Genomic DNA, 16,738 nt, shown 5'->3' on the forward strand with positions numbered 1-16,738 from the left:
CCAGTGATGTCACCCTCACTTGATAGATACTATTCATATTATTTATTTCCTCAAACCGGTGTCCGCTGCGTTGACACTTGTTTGCTCTGTATGCTCAGCAGTGATCGCGTGCTCTATGCTTAGATCATGAATGTCGTTATATTAGTGTTCGCGCGTAGAGTGCATGGTGTCTTTTTGGCGACTTACAAATTCGAACGTCCTCGGATGTCTATGGCGAGTATCCCAGGAAATCCAGAACTGGCCTGCATATGAGTTCACTCTCTATGAGTTATGGCCTGGTTAGACTAAGAACGCTTACCTCTTGGTGGGACATGGCAAGGATCACCTCGAACTCGGTACGTCCCTAACTGTCGGTCCAGGACGGAGACGGCCCAAGAGCTCTGCGGAATTGCGAAATTCTGCGTGGTAATCAGATTGTCAAGGAAGTAATAGGTTTGACGGGGAAGTTCAAGAAGAGACGGTACAACAATGCCACATGCCCACAGGAAACATCCACATACCCACAAACGCTCGAGTACCGGCGCCGAACTATGTAATTCTCCTTATCTCCACGAGCGCTCGAGTGGGAAACTCACCGTCGCAAAGGGGATAGCAGCCAACTACAACCAACTATGACATTAGGCAACATTGGGAACATGCGCCAGACGGGCTACTGAAGGCTGAAGCTCAACGTGCGAGGCCTTGGTGAGGACCGTGGCCTTACAAAAGCCGGGCTTTGAGTTGATTCAGGCTTCGCTTTTGCAAAGAAATATCCTAGTACGCGCTCGAGGAGGGAAAGAGGCCACACCAGTCTGAAGGCACAGCCAAACAAAGAAAGCGCGTAGCTAAGCAAGCGCAAACGGTAGCCAAACACCTACTTAAGCCTGACATCACGTCCGGAAGTGCGCCGCGTATTCTCACCGTTTCAAAGATAATCTTTTGAAAAATTAGAGTAGGTGTATTAGGACTAACAAACCATTATCCACTCTTCCCCCGTGCTAGGGCGCACAAACTCTTTTCCAAGGTCGACCTGTACACATCTCAGATTGGAACATATCCTTCCCCATTCCTGCGTGATCTTCATGCTTCGTTCAACCCCTAGCTTCATCTCTGGGGGATTGGGATTCTGCCCCGTTCCGCATGCCCATGGATCTGCCGAGAACTTCTCAAAGTAGGGGGACCGAGAGAATACTGTCAACGCGGATGTTAGGCACGCGTATACACTGTCTCTGAGGGCCTGGAAGGTGTGAGTGTGAGTTGAGTGCTCTAACTTTGCGGAGACATCCAGAAGGACTTGCCAAATCGAACGGAGTCTGGAACCGGACCTCGAGATTGGATATGGAAGGAAACTGGATTCGTAAGCTGTCAAGGAACGGAAACACCTCTTCCAGGGGTGGCAACTGCAACCAGAGCACCGATACCGTTGCAACGTCCCCTCGCCAATCCTTCGTTCCGTCAAACGACCCATGCTCGTCCAAGTAGCTCGCGACTCGTTCAATCATCCCCAGCCTTTCCCGGCGGTGAGCGTACACACCGGGTATGAACACGAGTTGGATTTTGCTCCCTTCAGAAAAAAGCGATGGTTTGATGTCCAAACCATGGCACCGATTGTCCGGGTAGTGATGGTCCGTGCTCTGTTTGTTGAGATAGAAGATCAGAGGAGGTGGACGAGGTAGCTCGAGAAGGCTGTAGGGCCTCGCTGCAACGCGCTCCCAGTTCTCGTTTGGTTGGAATATGGGGTTGAGATCGAGAATCAGGTCGTCGTCTGCACTGTCTCGCTCGTTGTGGACTCCAAGAATCTCGATCGATGGGTTCTGTCGAAGGACCTCAGCAAAACGGATTCCTGATGCGTAGGAATACATGAAATATCTGATGTTTGTCGTCGAGTTTCTTGTAAGAAGACCATTAGCGGGAAGTAGCGTCATCTTTTGATCAACCACTACCTACATTATCATCTGACGGAGACCCTTGTAGGTAGTGGGTGTGAGGGGTTCTTCGTTGGACGTTTGGTAAGGAAACCACTCCCAGTCCAAGCTGATAAGCCCCGGCATTCCCCGAAGAGCAGACGAAAGGAGAGTCAGAACCTCTGGGCTTGTATTCGCGACCGCTATGTGTAGTCTGCGCACCATAGCAGCCTTTTCAAGGCAACTATTTATCGTTTGAAGCAGTAATTTCGACCGGCGTAGGCGGCAATCGAGGGACAGCGCATCGTAGAGCAATCTCTCCGCTGGGACCTTTAACAGCTGTTCTGTGCGCGCTAGAATAGGCAAAGATGGCTTTGAACAGAAGAATAGGATGCGAAGCCTCAGCTCAGGCGGGAGCGCCTCCTGGGTACGAGCTCATTATCCCGATTTTCGCCTGGATGGACTAACAAGCACTCACTTTGTGGTGGGACATGGTGTGGTGGTAGGTTTAGGGCAAATTCAGAACGAGAAATGCGCGAAGAGGAATGGGATCTGGTTGGATTCGATGCACGGCTGTCGATCGAGGACGCAGACCGCCCAAGAATTCCGCGTGGTGAGCGGCCTGTCAAGGAGCTTTTGGAAGCAGTTACGAGAACCATACTTATACGAATACAGATGATACACCCACGGCAACGCCCACATATCCACAAGCGCTCGAGGACCGGTGCTGTAATTTGACAATGTCTGTCCTTACCCAGCGGAGCATCATCGAAGCTGTTCGAGTGGGAATGCTGCCACCGCAAATGGGGATAACAACGTTATCCGATTCGGAAAAGGTAAACCTAGTGAAGAGTAACTTCCATGGGCAGGTGGTACGGTAGAATTTCCGGTATTATGCTTTTCAAAGTTGGTGAAATTTGGAAGTAGCCAATGTTATAGTATGTATGTATCATCTAGATTGATTGTACCAGGTAACGAAACTTTCAGTCGTCAGCCTGCGGCCCTTCGTAGTACACAGGAACCACACCTACCAATACATGTGCATATAAAATAACGGCTATAAAAGCCAGTGTCGGGGATGATTCAAGGCAAGCCTGGAGCTGGATCGTTCACTCAACCCCTTCTATCTCGACTCAGTGGCTGGCCCACTGCGTCACCTTCCACCGCACTCCCAAAAGCACTATGTTCGTCAGTCTTTTCAAAGTCATCGCTGTTGCGATAGTTGCCCTCGTCGTATGCTCCAATGGAGCACCAGTGGCGGGGACATCCAATGGTCTGTGATTCTCTTTACGGGTCACCATCGAGATACTGAGCTGAGGGCCTGATTTGTACGGAGCAGATTTATACGTCGCACTTCGGGAAACGAGTAGAGAGAGCGACAGATGGCACTTCTGCGTGTTCGTTCACGACCAAGGAGATCCGCCGGGAAAGATAAAAATGGCAACTCTTTATGAGGCCTGCATCGTCGAGTGAGTGAATGTTTTCTACAAGCTGAGTGTGGTGGACTGCTGACACGCAGGACGGGCAGGGGCGAATTCATTCAGCGGGCTCGCGACCACAGCGTACGGAAAACTGAAGTCGCTGTCAACGCCCCCCCTTCTTCTGAATGGAAAACCGGACAAGCAAGCGCTCAGAGAGGCTGTTGTTTCCATCATCCAAGCAAAGAGCCCCAATCAACCAGGGTGCGAAGCAGGATGGGAGAACTGCTTCGGTTGGATAATGCAAGGGCTCGGGAGGTTGAAGGAACAAGGATACCTCAGTCAAGAAAACTACGACAAGTTCCTCGCGTATTGGAATACGCACAAGGAATGCGTCAAAGCCTCAACTGACGGGAATAGCATCACATTATGCGGCCTCGATCCAAACACGACCCCAGGATCAGATCTAACCCTCCGAGGACTCAAGAATGCCTCTGCGTGTGTAAAGCAGAAGAAGAAGCTAGCTGTTGCCAAGAAGGGCACCCAACCCACCGGTAAAGGAGGCCCTGGAAAGGCCCCGACGAAAGGACCCGCCCAGCGCCGTCCAAAAGCACACACACAGGCAAAGAAGGCACAGCCAGCACGATCTTCAAAGGCTCCGAACGGGAAGAAGGCTAAGTGAGCTACGATTAAATCATAGTATGAGGGTGGTATAGGGTCAATAGATAGGGTCCAGAGGAACTACATATACATATTACGACTATAAAACCACTTTCCCACTGCCTGCACATAGGTTGCAGCTGTTAAGCCAGGTCAGCTGCGCCATTTGCACTGCGCGAATGAAACTTCCAGGTATGCACAGTCAACGCCAAAAAAAATGACTCACGGCTGGCCAGTGGCTACTGGTGATCGACGTCCCTCCTTCACCACCTTCCCACATCAGTCCACAGGTCCATGTATCGTACGGAGCTGCTGTAACGTCACCTGCGCAAACTAACCGGTACCCTAACAAAGGCCCAACATGATCAAGCACTCGAACTTGAATTCTACAATGGAAATCTCTATACAAATGTATGGCTCACTTTCCCCATTTTCTCATTCGTCGAGCGAGGACTCCTCCTCGGACAGTCGGAAGTCAACTGTCATCAGTGCGCACTGATACCCATGTTCATCATCATGAGGCTTCAGTACTGTCCTAGAACATAGCGCCGTACACCCATTCCGGAGATGCGCGAACCCCCACTTCACCACTCAGAATGGATCCAAACGTGGACCCCAAAAAAAGTCCAAAGGCTATAGTAGAAAACCCCAAAGAGACGCACGAACTTCTTCAGCAGGGTTCTCCCCCAACTACCCGACCAGGTTCTCATCTCACAACTGCTTCAGTTCTCTCGCCGGTTGCGTTTGTCAAGAAGTCTTCGGGTCGCGGTACCATTACAATAGACTATAGTTGCTTTCTCGTAGGCTCCCATGGGGAGTCCATGACTCAATGGCGCGCCCCATCCCTGCTCCCCGTATGTCCTCGTCACATCGCTTGGATCGCCTTAACGCGTCTCCATTCGAAGCTCCTGTTTTAATCTTATCCTTCGATGTCTTTATTTACGATCTCGAGTGGTTAGGAATTACACCCAAGTTTACAACACGGCTACTTCACGCTTTAGGGTTATGTATGCTCTTGGGCGCCCAAGCGTCCGAGCACCCGCCGAACAAGCGCGGTAAGAACGATTCACAAGATAACATTACACGTCTACACAAGATTGTACACTTCTATCTTTCGTTTTTCCACTCCCCTTTCTCCCTCGCTTTCCTTTCAACCGTCCTCTTTCTAATCCATACCCCTCACCACCACCGACACCATCTCTAACCCCCACCCCCCGGAAAACCCTCTAATCTTTAGCCAACAACGACTTGCCACTCATATCCTCAGGCTTATCAAGCCCCATCACATCCAAAATCGTAGGCGCAACATCAGCCAACGCGGGCGAATCATCCTCAGCCTCGTCCTCCCCTGCTGGCTTCGCTTCGGGCTGTTTCAAAGTAAAGGTAGTCAGGACGGTGTATTGGAGGCGAGTCGAAAAAGGAAAACGAAAACGAAAACCACGTACCAAATCAGCAAACTTCAACGTCTTCGCATCTCCCTTCTCGCCCTTGGGGTTTCCAGTCATAATGAACGGAACAGGGTTGGTCGTGTGAGCCGTATGGGGGTTACCCGTCTTCGGGTCTTTCATCTATAAACAAAAAAAAAAAATTAAACGACGAGTCAGAAAAACGAAAATTCGGGACAGGGTCAGAAATGGAAATGTGGGAACAGGTCAGGAACGCAAAAATCGAGGCAGGAAATTTGGGACAGCGGCAGAAACGGCAAGATCGAAGCCACGTCATAAAACACGAGATAGAGAAAAAAAAGTCAGAAGCGAAACGTAGAGTACAAGCCATGCAACTCTTAGTCGCCACGGCTGTTGGACGTGGGTCGCGCCGCGAATGGTCTTGAAAGATGAAAGGTCGTGAAAAGATGCATCTTGGATGCGCGATAGCAGGCACACATCAGGACGACAACAACACGTCTATCCCGATCGCACCAGCACCAGAAAGCCCAAGTCCCAGACACCCTTCGCATCTGCCATTCGATGGCCCCCTTCAACGCCACACTCTGTGCGGTCACGAGGGCACCGTCTACCGCGGGAAGTTCATCACCCCTGGCCCCACAGCAGGGACGACATGCCAACGTGTCCAACCCAACGCCCAGCCCCCATGACACAATCCCCGGTCCAGCCCCTACCGTACCACGCCCCACCTTGCAAGTAATCCACAACCCCTCCACCCGGATGTCGAAGCCCCGTAAACCCAACCAGCACCACCAATATACAACCACCACGACACCACTCACACACCTCCAATCCACCCGTTATCCAAAATCCCATCCAACACCTAACCACAACCAAGCACGGCATAACCACGACGAACCACGACGAACCAACCACCAGCGATCCAAAGTCCCAATTCCCTCCAAAAAACCAAAATCCCAACCTCAAAACCAACAAAATCACTCACCTGCTCCGCATTCCCATGATCAGCAGTAATCAACAAAATGTACCCATTCTTCTCCGCAGCCTTGTAGATCGTGCCAACAGCTTTATCAGTCTCAGTGATGGCAGTCACAGCAGCGTCGTAAACACCAGTATGGCCAACCTAGACGTGAGGAGGAGTGGTTGAAAGTGGTGATTAGTCGAAATTGTAAGTTGAAAGTGGTGATTAGTCGCGATTGTAAAGAAACCGAGAATGCAACAAGTGAGGTAGGAACACGACGGCGACGGCGACGTGGGAATGGAATGGGAAAAAACAAGAAACATGAAGCGAGGATACATGCATCGAGGAAGGACGAGGATGACGAAAGGGTGGAACGACCGCCACGATCCCCTCGACACCCACACCACACCGAAGAAGCAGCCATATCACAAAAAAGGGCGATACACTCACCATATCAGGAGGAGCAAAGTTACACATCACGAAATCATACTCGTTCTTATCCAACAACTCCGCCACCTTCTCAGCGACACCATGGACGCTCATCTTGGGATCGAGGTCGTATCTGTAACGCATAACATGTCAGTATGTATAACCGAGATTGATGTAGGCAAGTTTATAGGGAAAGGTGTTAGAAGCAAGGAAAACGTGGTAGATGGGCGGTAGTCATGAGGAAATAGAAAAGAGAACAAAGGTCGAGGACGACGACGCCAACGATGGAATAGCCAGCCACCACCAGGATGGAAGGGTCGACCAGTGACCAGCCCGAGACATCTATCGCAGAGGACGATAGATTCGGAAGTCTCGACCACGAATACGATGAAAGAATCGGACACCTCGATCACCACCAAAAGGGTCGAATCCGACTACAACACAAGGACACAGGCACCACAGAGGTATTCGGAGAAGGAAACACCACCCCCGTGTCGCACGTCCACCAGAGGACGCAGGAGCCGAGACCAGAATGGGACCAGACTGGACGGTAGTACCCAACCCAACGACGTCCCCTCTCAAAAGGTAGACGACAGAGCCAGAAAGGAAAGGGTTCAAAAAGGCGAAGAGATCGGGAACAAGGATGGTGAGGGGCGTGGGCGCGAAAAGAGACGTATGTGCGCGAAGAACATAGCCAGAACATCGACACCGATGGATCACCGAAAAGGATAGAGAGAGACCAACTCACGTAGCAACCTTGGGCGAAGGAATCATGAACCTATCCTCTCCCTCAAACTGCTTCTCCACACCACCATTGAAGAAGAACGTGACGTGCGCGTATTTCTCGGTTTCTAGAATCGGGGTAGGGGTCGAGGGTCAGTATTTGTACGTCTCTGAGTCAAGGAATAAGAAGGCAAGGATATGGCCTGAGGTTAGGTGGTCTCCTCAACGCGTCACGTAGTCCAGACGTGTATGAGAGATGGTGTCCACCGATGAACTCGGATAGACACGGACTCCAGAGCCTAGTGAAAGAGAACCGGGAATAGAACGCGATACTTACCAGCAACGTGGGCCTGCCTGAGACCCTTCTTGGCCAACCATTCGGCGAGCACGTTCGTCATTGCCTGAGGCGGGAATGCAACCTTGAACGGGAACTCCTTCTTGTACTGGCTCATCGTGAAGATACCCTGTAACCAACACATTAGCCGCCTACTAAACGTAAACAGAAACACGAAGAGCACATACGAGATCCTTGGGCACAGTCAAACCCTCAATCTCCTCCAACCCACCAAACACACTACTGATCTCGCGCATACGATCGCTGCGATAGTTGAAGAAGAACAGGGTATCCCCGTCCCTAACACGTCCCTTCTCCCCATTCACCACAATAGGCTTCAAAAACTCATCCGTAACATCCTTCTTATAATTCTCATCCACAACAGTCACAGCACCCTTCCACCCCTCCTCCTTCTGCACACTCTCAAAGCTCTTACCCTCCTCCTCAGGCTTTCCCGTCGTCAAACCCAACACCGCCAGCTTGATCCTCTCCCATCGCTTGTCGCGGTCCATGGCGTAGTACCGCCCGATGATGGTCGCGAGCTCGCCGACCTTGTGCTCGTCCGTGAACTCGCCGAGCTGCTGGATGTATTTGGTGGCGGAGCGCGGGGCGGTGTCGCGGCCGTCGCCGAAGAAGTGGATGTACACCTCTGGCACGCCTTGTTCCTTGGCGGTCTCGAGGAGGGCAAAGAGGTGCGTGATGTGTGAGTGCACGCCGCCGTCGGAGATCTAGAGTGACATCGCACGGGTTAGGGTTTTGGATGGCAGGGAAGAGGGAGGAAGAGGAGACGCACCAAACCGAGGAAATGCAATCGCCCAGTTCCCTCCTTGGCGCGTTTGCACGCTTCGAGGATAGTCGGGTTCTCGTGGAACTGCTTCTTCTTGATCGCCACGTCGATGCGGACGATATCCTGCCACACAACACGCCCAGCGCCAACGTTCAAATGTCTATTCACCAAATCAATGACGAAGCCCTTTGCAGGTCAATAGAGAAAAGACGATTACTCACCCAACCTCGCTGTTACCCATCAACCCCTCGCTCAACCCGACCGCGGTCCCGCTGGCTCGCAGGGTGCGGTAGGAGTGGTCCTTGGCGATGGTATCCATAAAATGGGTCTCGCCAGCTTCGATGGCGTTGCCCTCCATCCCTTCCTTGGGCGCAATTCCCCATCCATCGTGGACGCTATTGACCACACACCCGTTAGTCCAGTTCAAAGACTCCTCGCAGATTATATTATGAAGAACGCACATCAAGCAGACCTTATTCTTAATAGGCACCCGCTCAGTCGTCAGCTTTGGTCCTTCAGCTACAGTCGTCATCGTTGAGGTCGTCGTTACGGTTTTATCTGAAATCTATGTTGCGGTTTTCCGATTGAGGACAGTGCCAGTGATGATGATGGTCGAAAGTGAAGACGCAAAAAAATCGTTATGAGGAACGGCGCGTCGCTGATAAGAAGGGGTGACGAAGGCACTGATAGAATCGATCGGATTGGAATGAGGTCATTATCGCCAAATTCGGAGATGGCAATCAGCTTGGCATCAGTGCAAGGAACGGGGCTGGGCGCGTTCTCGGCCGAAAACGTGCGGGCGGTTGTTCAAGTTGGGCGCTTCCGACTTGAGGCTCTTGGCGTACTCATATCATGATGCATCACACGGCGAACAAAGTGCTGTCCAATAAATTTTGATGCGACGCTGTCCACCAGGTCAGAACTAGGCGAGAACTAGACTGGCACTTACCTGGCCCTAGTTATCACCTTCGATCAAACGAAGGCTCAAAAGAACATGTTGTGCACATGGCAGCAATGGAGGACGGGGACCCTTGCAATTTCAGCCTCGAGCACGGGCGGCCGGGGACATGAAGTTTCCAACTGGACAGGTACACCCCTAGCTGGTTCCAGGTTGGCTCTAACCTAGCTCCAAGCTAGTTCCAATTCAGACGACAGCGTCACTCAAAATCAAATTTGATAGGACTTTGTTCGCTGTGCATGATCATAAAAAAGGCTCACTCGAGTCTCGTACATATGATACTTACATACGGTTAAATTGCGCACACATAAACTGAACATAAAATATCTAAATGCAGCGCACTATCGCCCCATCACCTGCTACTATCGAACTACTACTTAACCTGTTCCCCGGTACCGTTTGCGAATGTATACAGTAAAAATCGTCTTCGCACCGCAATTGGACTGAAGCGGAAGCCAGTCGAGTCAGATTCAGGTAAGACGAGATGATCTCACCGCGATTAATCGACGATTCGTGAATAAGGGAACTGGTGCGCGAGAGTAAGAAAGGCAAGAAGGACAGGGCGAATAATTTGATCGCAGGAACAAAGTCTGGAGTGAAGGCCAAACCATCGTGGATATGAAAGAGCGGTGCACCCACCCCAGGGCACGCAGTTTGACCTGCCTATAGGTCACGTGAAGGCTAAATGCCCATATCTTTGTATGGGGCACAAGGGGGCTACGAGAGGAACTGCTCAAAGGCAGTTTCCCTATATCCCTAATGCAGTTAGGATCGCTCGCCGCGCAGTTAGCCGGGCAGGGGGTGCAGGGGAGCGGGAGTGCTCATTTGCGCTGATGGTACCGCGCTCATTCTGCTCGAGTATGATGCCCGGGCCGAGTGATGCGCGGGCTACCAGCATTATGTCGCCTCAGTGCATCAAACACAGCGTCCTCACCGTATCACGGCGTATCATGTCTTTGATTGGATTGGTGGGCCGCAGAATAGAACTAGAATAGAAAAAGCAGCTCAACATAGAGTCGGATGCAGCGTGAAGGTGTGAGGGCGCGGCTGCATGTGTAGTGGCAGTCCAATGATGCAATGGACCACGGCGTAGCAATTGCCATCAAACCTCTGTCAACGTATACGTCCCCCCGGAAGTTCTCCAAGAAAGATATTGTATGTTTTCCGAGAGCAGTGACTAGATATGTTTTCTTAGAACGACATTTCAGTGTGTCTTCGAAAATTTTAATTTGCAATTTTTTCGCATTTCCCACTTGCATGGTATCGACTTTGTTCCCATTCATTTGTCGCACAAGTATAGGTTTCTTTTTATAGTTAGAACGACCTCTCAGTTTGCGCATTTCCGACTAGGTTTGTTTCTCCTTGGTTCCGACTCATTTGTCGCAACTGTAGATCCCGTCTCACGTATGCTTTGTTAACATGTCATGTATTGAAATAGGACCATTTCTCAAAGTTACACCTCACATTCCAAATCCAGCGAGATCAAGAAAGCAAGAAATCTATTTCAAGAACGAGATAGGCTAGGGGTAGAGATACGAGAGTCCAAATGCATACAACGAGGACAACAAAATTATCCGTCATAAATAAGCGACATCAGGCATTGTCCAGGAAACAGTCAAGAATGGCGGGGAGATGATTCAAAAGGGATGGCCCAAAAAGGATGGTCCAAACGAAAGGCTTGGGGCTAGGACAGACTGTTAGATGGATAAGGCACGCGACGACGGAAGAAACATACCTTGAGCAAAACACCAAATGATACTAGCATCCTCCTCAACGACCTGAACGAGGGGGCTGGCCCGGGTGGCCCATAGATGTCGATTCCGGATGTTGATTGTAGCTCGGGTTGAACTGGTCGTACGTGTACTGGGTGGGCTGGTGGCTCGGTTCCGGCTGATAAGAAGGCGGGTACATGTTCGCTGATGCATATGGAGGATACCGGGGATCATAATAATCTTGCATTGCAGGCCATTGATTCGACGTGCCATTGGCAGGGGGCTGCGATCCCGTGAAGCTCTGAGGAACCTGAGACAGAGGATCCTGGGAGTACTGCTGGTGACCCTCCCAACGTTGACCGTAGGACCCCTGGGACCACGCGTCCTGGTTTCGAAGCTGCTGCGGAGCCGATCCCCAATCTCCCGAGTACCTATCTGAGTACATGTGACGAGGCGGATGCACGGGATGGGAAGAATGGTGTGATTGGAGGGGATGAACACTGTGGGGCGGAGGATGGAGGGTATGCGAGACTTGAGGATGAAGCTGTGTATGCTGGCCGACTTGGGGCGGAATGGAGTGGTGAGGCAAATGCGGAGGTCCAGAAGAAGGCTGTCGCTGAGCAAGATGAGACGTGCCACTGCCAGTAAACACACCGTCTCTCCCGTGCTCAGGGAAGGACGAAGGCGCTCCCCATGACGAGGGAGGCAAACTGGGACGGTTGGTGTCGTGAACTGGTGCAGAAGACGGTGGCGGCATATCGTTATTTGTGGTACACGGCGCCCGGGGTCGATGATCTTCTTGCGCAGTGGCCAGCGCAGAGTCGTTGCTCTCTCCTTCTACCGGTGGAGCTGTCCCGCATTTAGGCTTCTTGACGCGGTTCTGTCCCTCGGAGTCCCCATTTGCAGACCGCTTTGAGGGAACGACGACAGCGCCAGAAGGGTTGCTGTCCAGTGGTCCTGAGCTGCTAGGACCGGCCCCACCCTCTGGAGTCGGAATAGCCGTTGCCGGCCTGGTTGCACCCACCCCTGGGACCTGCGATGATTGTGGTTTGGCCGAGTCAACAGCATCCGTCCTGAGTCCCATCCATGAACGGCCTTCCTCTGCTTGGACCAGTGGATCAACTTCCTCGTCCCTTTCGTCGACATCGGACCCATCCGATACAGGAGCGACGTTCTTCCCGCCACAGTCGGAGTCAACCTCACTTGATTTGTAGTCGTCGTCGTCGTCTGAGTCGGCGGAGGATGTTTCATCGTCGGATGTGCTAATGATGGCCTTCGACTTGTAGTTTCGTCCTTCATTCCGAGAGCTACGCCGTGGTCGCACGTTTGCCGAACGCGAACGGGAGGGGTTGCCTGGTCTGCCAGAAGCATCGTCGCTGTCCAAGTCGATCTCACTAGCCTCCTCTTCAGACTCTGATGCGTCGGAAGAGCTCGTGGACCCCGCCGCAGCACCTCCTCCCCCGACCTGCTTTCGTTTTGCAGACTTCTTAGTGGGCTTCCTCGTCTTCGTAGTTGCTTTGGAAGCCCCCAATTTCTTTGTAGTTTTCTTGGCCGAGGCGGCAGCAGGCTTGGAGCCCTTGCTCTTTGTCGCCTTCGCTTTTGGTGCAGGTGAAGGTGGTGGCGCTGGCTCAGGTTTGCGCTTCGGCTTGGGTTTCGCAGTACAGGTTGAGGCTGCCACTGTCGTCTTTGGGGTGGGGATGGCTGTACGGGGAGGACCGATGTAGTCGTCGCTGTCCAGGGAGCAAGGTCCAAGGGAGTCAACCGAACCATCGAGGAAGACCCTGGTTCCTCGTGCCGAAGGGCGAGACGAAATCTTTGGTGGTCGAAAGACGATGACAGGCAATACAGAGCGGAGCACGTCTATCAAAATGGTTAGTAGTTGAAAGGGCAATTCAGGGTAGTCATGAAGTACCATTTTTGTTCGCCTTAACTGGCTTTACACCCCGACCATGGCGACAATCGTTAGCGAGGTATCGCGAGCAGTGTGGACCTGCTTCCCGAATGCCCTTTCCCGTGTCGTCGCCACTAACAGGAACTTTGGCGTGGGGATTCCACTTCGTCAGTACCAAACCACGTTTGGCTAGGAAGGTCGGTAACCTCCTCCAATGCAGGACCTTCCATTCCTTCTCGCGCGCGAACTCAGGCAAGGCACCTAGACAAGCATGAAGGTCAGTAATGACTCGTGTAACCGAGTAGCTATACACCCACGTATCTCGCGCGACAGGTGATCTCTAATAACGGCATGTAACTCCTTGGAACCCATTTGCGCAAACTGCTCGTCACTGATCGTTTTGGTGGCGCCGGTGTCGTCGTCGTCTTCTTCTTCATCGTCATCCTCATCCGGCTTCTTCGATGCCTTCAAGTTCCTAGGCTTGGATGCAGCATTTCCACTCGTGGAACCCGACGCCTGCACCTGTTGATTCTGTTCGACCTCGCCGTCCGTGATGACGCTCGCCTTGGCCTCCTGTTCAAACAGGTTGAACGGCCTTTTCTTCTCGAGGGTGTCACTGGAGAGCACGTCAGCTGGCTCGGAAGAAACGAAGACTCTCGATGACAGTACCTTGCATGTACTTGGAGCCTGATTCCGAGATTGTTGTGGGTAGTTTTCAGTCTGTCCTCCACAAATCCCTGAACGCCTTCGGTTTCGTACACAAACACCAGGTTTTTGTCGGAATGGTGAGCCCCAGAGAGTATGACGACGGCCTCGAACTCGTGAAGCCGAGAGGCGTTGTCCAGAACATTACAAACGGACGTCTTGGTGGACTCGAAATTGACTTTCCGAGTTTGTAAAGTGACGGTTTCCCGCTCTTTGCATTCCAATTCGGCCACCTCCAGCTGGAGAATGTCCTTCCAAAACTCCTCCTGATGGTACTGACGATACACAGCGTAGCATTCGGCCCCTAAAACAAACCCAGTTAAAGTCGAACACAATCGGTAGGTCGAGTGAATGTACTCACTGCTCGGTTCTGGGTTCAGCGCCTTCTGTTTCTCTGGGCTGAGCGTGGCACGATGTTCGAGTGCCCTTTTGATCTCCCTCTCTTTCATCTTCGGGTCTCCCCACAGTTGACCGTACACGTTGTAGTGGTTGACGCCGTTACCGCCTCTGGGTTTTGTGGTGAGCATTCTGAATCTCTGGGCCCAGATGTTTTTGACCCTGGCGACGGGGTACCCTATTTCATTGGCAAGGGATGTGAATTGCTCCTCAATGCGGTCAAAGCCCTGTTGCATGAGGCGAGACTGTTCCGCGGATGGACGGCCCATAGTGGCTAGCTGCGAAGGAGATTGGGCCTCGGTGCGGCTGGGCTGTGGATCTGAATCGAAAAGAGGGATGGATGGTTTCTGACCCTGATGCGCCTTCCCGATCTCCTCATCGCCAAACCACTCGGCGCCACCGCCCTCCAGATCCTCGAAGCCTGCCTGCTCCACGCTCCATTCCTCACGGTTCTCGTGGGTCCCCTCTTCGTGTATCGGCGCCAAGGCACCATGACTGTTGAGGGTGGACCCCTGTCCCCTCCTACTCTCCAACCCTGGTGCAATGGGTTTGAGTTTATCCCCGAAGATGCTGTCGACAGGTGTAGACCTCTCCTCCTCTGCCAAATCCGGTGGGACGCTCGCAGATCTGTCTGCGCTGGTGTCCGGGCGGGTGGTCTCCAGTGAGGCTAGAGGGACCGACCTCTGGCGATGGAGAATGGCACGCGTTTTCTTCGCCGACGGGGATGGGTTTAGGCGAGGCGCGTTTGGGAAGAGGGTGGTTGTATGCTGGGCCGACGGAAGTGTGTTGCTTTGAGGGGGAACACGGGCAGGTGCAAGGGAGCTCACGCCCAATCCAGACCCTTCCGAACCATTGAAACGGGGAGGAGAAGGATGATGTCTCTCAAGCTCGTCCCTGAGGATTTCAATGTCGTCGAGAATAGCAAGGGCGTCTTCTTCCTGCTTCGGAACGGATTTCGTGAGCCGGCGTCGAATGATATCGCCTAGTTCATCGCGCAACGCCCTGTTGATGTAGTGCATTTGTCGATCGAGGAGCCAGATGCGTTTCTCAGCCTATGAAGAAGGTCGGTCAAAATCACTTTGGAGTGGGAAGGGTGGCTTACGGAGCAATTGCGTTGAATCGCTATCAAACGGCGTAGCCAAGACCATATACGCTCCACCCCCTCTCCGTCAGTCAACGCCAATCCGACTTGAAGGCGGGGGTTGTACCCGAGCTGGCACGCCCATTGATGAGCGTACGCGTGCATGGCACTCGTGACGAACTTCAGGCGAACTGTGAGACGGGAATCCATGATAGGGTGCTGATCGGAATTGTGAGCAGCAGTGACAAATATATATATATACATATATGTAATGACATACCAGCTGCGTACTTCGATCCAGGACGCACCCTACGTCGTATAGCACGACTATAGTGGCATTCGAAGGCATGAGACTCGCGATCTTTTCGATGAGAGCCACCGCGAATTTCTGTTGTTCACCGGCTGTGTCGATGTTTGCAGCAAACAAGGGAATGTCATGGCGGCATACCGCCGCCATGACCCCTCCTGCGTCGAACTTCTGCAGCGAGGTCTTGACGTTCGATCCACTACCCGCTTGATGGGACTTTTGGCATGCTTTGACCGCCTCTTTGGGGACTTTCGTGGTGACTTGGCGCTTTGGTTTTGTTCTGGCTTCCTTCATTCGATTGCCGATTGCATCCACATACTGCTTAGAGAGGAAGTGCTCGGGTTCGTAAAACTTAGGGCAGTGCTTGACTCCTCGGTTATGTCTGTGATTGAAGTTGCCATCGATGGCGATCATCGCATCGCCCCCACTGTGGTTCAATCATAAATGGTCAGTTGAGGTTCCTGAGCGCAGCTTACATTCGAAAGACACTTACTTCTCCAGTGTTAAGCCGAACTCATCTCCACCGAAGCATGCAGGGCATGACTCTCGAAGTACACGGTCACACTCTCCGGGAACGAGGCTAGGGGATGGAGGGGTTGGAGTGGCAGAGGCAGGCAAAGGTGACGGGTCATCGGGGGGAGTCTCGGGCGTTGGCGGCGTTGGTATGTTGGAAAGGGCTTGCACAATGTCGGCGTCCCCTCTGTCTTCGCTCGATTGCGACAGTTGCGTTTTCCTGAACTCTTGTGCCGCCTCGTCCGCCTCTTTGAGTGCCGCATCCATACGGGTACGAACTTGACCCATAAGACGGTCATACCATTGCACAGCCAAGCCGAAAGGTTTGCGAAGTCCGTCTTTAGCGTATTCCTTCTGTTAAAAATATCAGCTGATGACCTGAGGCATGAATCCAAGGTTACATACCTTGCGATTGAGTAGAACAAACCCCCTTCGCTCGTAGAAGTTCTGTAAAGCCCCTGAAATGGCGTAGATCGCGTCGCACGTTTTCTCAAAGATTGCATTGTAGAGATCCAATAGGGGCATGTAGATGGCCATTCGTGGTTGGGTGGGGGCGGTAGGGAAGAGACCGTGG

General features: G+C 52.3%; 4 protein-coding genes across 4 annotated transcripts; 1 reads left to right on the forward strand and 3 right to left on the reverse strand.

Annotated features, from left to right (window-relative positions):
• Positions 1-321: 321 nt before the first annotated feature.
• CC1G_02766 (hypothetical protein) lies at positions 322-2,030 on the reverse strand (the record flags this gene model as incomplete). The annotated part of the gene is made up of 6 exons (XM_001828133.2): positions 322-380; positions 576-599; positions 858-915; positions 956-1,216; positions 1,395-1,869; positions 1,927-2,030. 6 exons carry the CDS (start codon positions 2,028-2,030, stop codon positions 322-324), a joined length of 981 nt encoding a protein of 326 aa, XP_001828185.2.
• A 1,290-nt stretch (positions 2,031-3,320) lies between these two features.
• On the forward strand, positions 3,321-3,983 carry CC1G_02767 (hypothetical protein; the record flags this gene model as incomplete). Its single annotated transcript, XM_001828134.2, has 3 exons — positions 3,321-3,352; positions 3,412-3,445; positions 3,507-3,983. 3 exons carry the CDS (start codon positions 3,321-3,323, stop codon positions 3,981-3,983), a joined length of 543 nt encoding a protein of 180 aa, XP_001828186.2.
• A 1,204-nt stretch (positions 3,984-5,187) lies between these two features.
• Positions 5,188-9,133, reverse strand: CC1G_02768 (phosphoglycerate mutase; the record flags this gene model as incomplete). The annotated part of the gene is made up of 10 exons (XM_001828135.2): positions 5,188-5,328; positions 5,407-5,529; positions 6,353-6,490; positions 6,779-6,890; positions 7,506-7,608; positions 7,818-7,944; positions 8,003-8,542; positions 8,608-8,761; positions 8,823-8,996; positions 9,063-9,133. The coding sequence occupies 10 exons, from the start codon at positions 9,131-9,133 to the stop codon at positions 5,188-5,190; spliced, it is 1,683 nt and encodes a 560-aa protein (XP_001828187.2).
• Positions 9,134-11,329: 2,196 nt separating this feature from the next.
• Positions 11,330-16,701, reverse strand: CC1G_02769 (hypothetical protein; the record flags this gene model as incomplete). The annotated part of the gene is made up of 9 exons (XM_001828136.1): positions 11,330-13,131; positions 13,184-13,423; positions 13,480-13,778; positions 13,832-14,171; positions 14,229-15,315; positions 15,366-15,563; positions 15,625-16,078; positions 16,145-16,518; positions 16,570-16,701. The coding sequence occupies 9 exons, from the start codon at positions 16,699-16,701 to the stop codon at positions 11,330-11,332; spliced, it is 4,926 nt and encodes a 1,641-aa protein (XP_001828188.1).
• Positions 16,702-16,738: the final 37 nt, after the last annotated feature.

This window comes from Coprinopsis cinerea (assembly GCF_000182895.1).
Source record: "Coprinopsis cinerea okayama7#130 chromosome 1 map unlocalized cont3.1, whole genome shotgun sequence".
Classification (NCBI taxonomy): Eukaryota; Fungi; Basidiomycota; class Agaricomycetes; order Agaricales; family Psathyrellaceae; genus Coprinopsis; species Coprinopsis cinerea.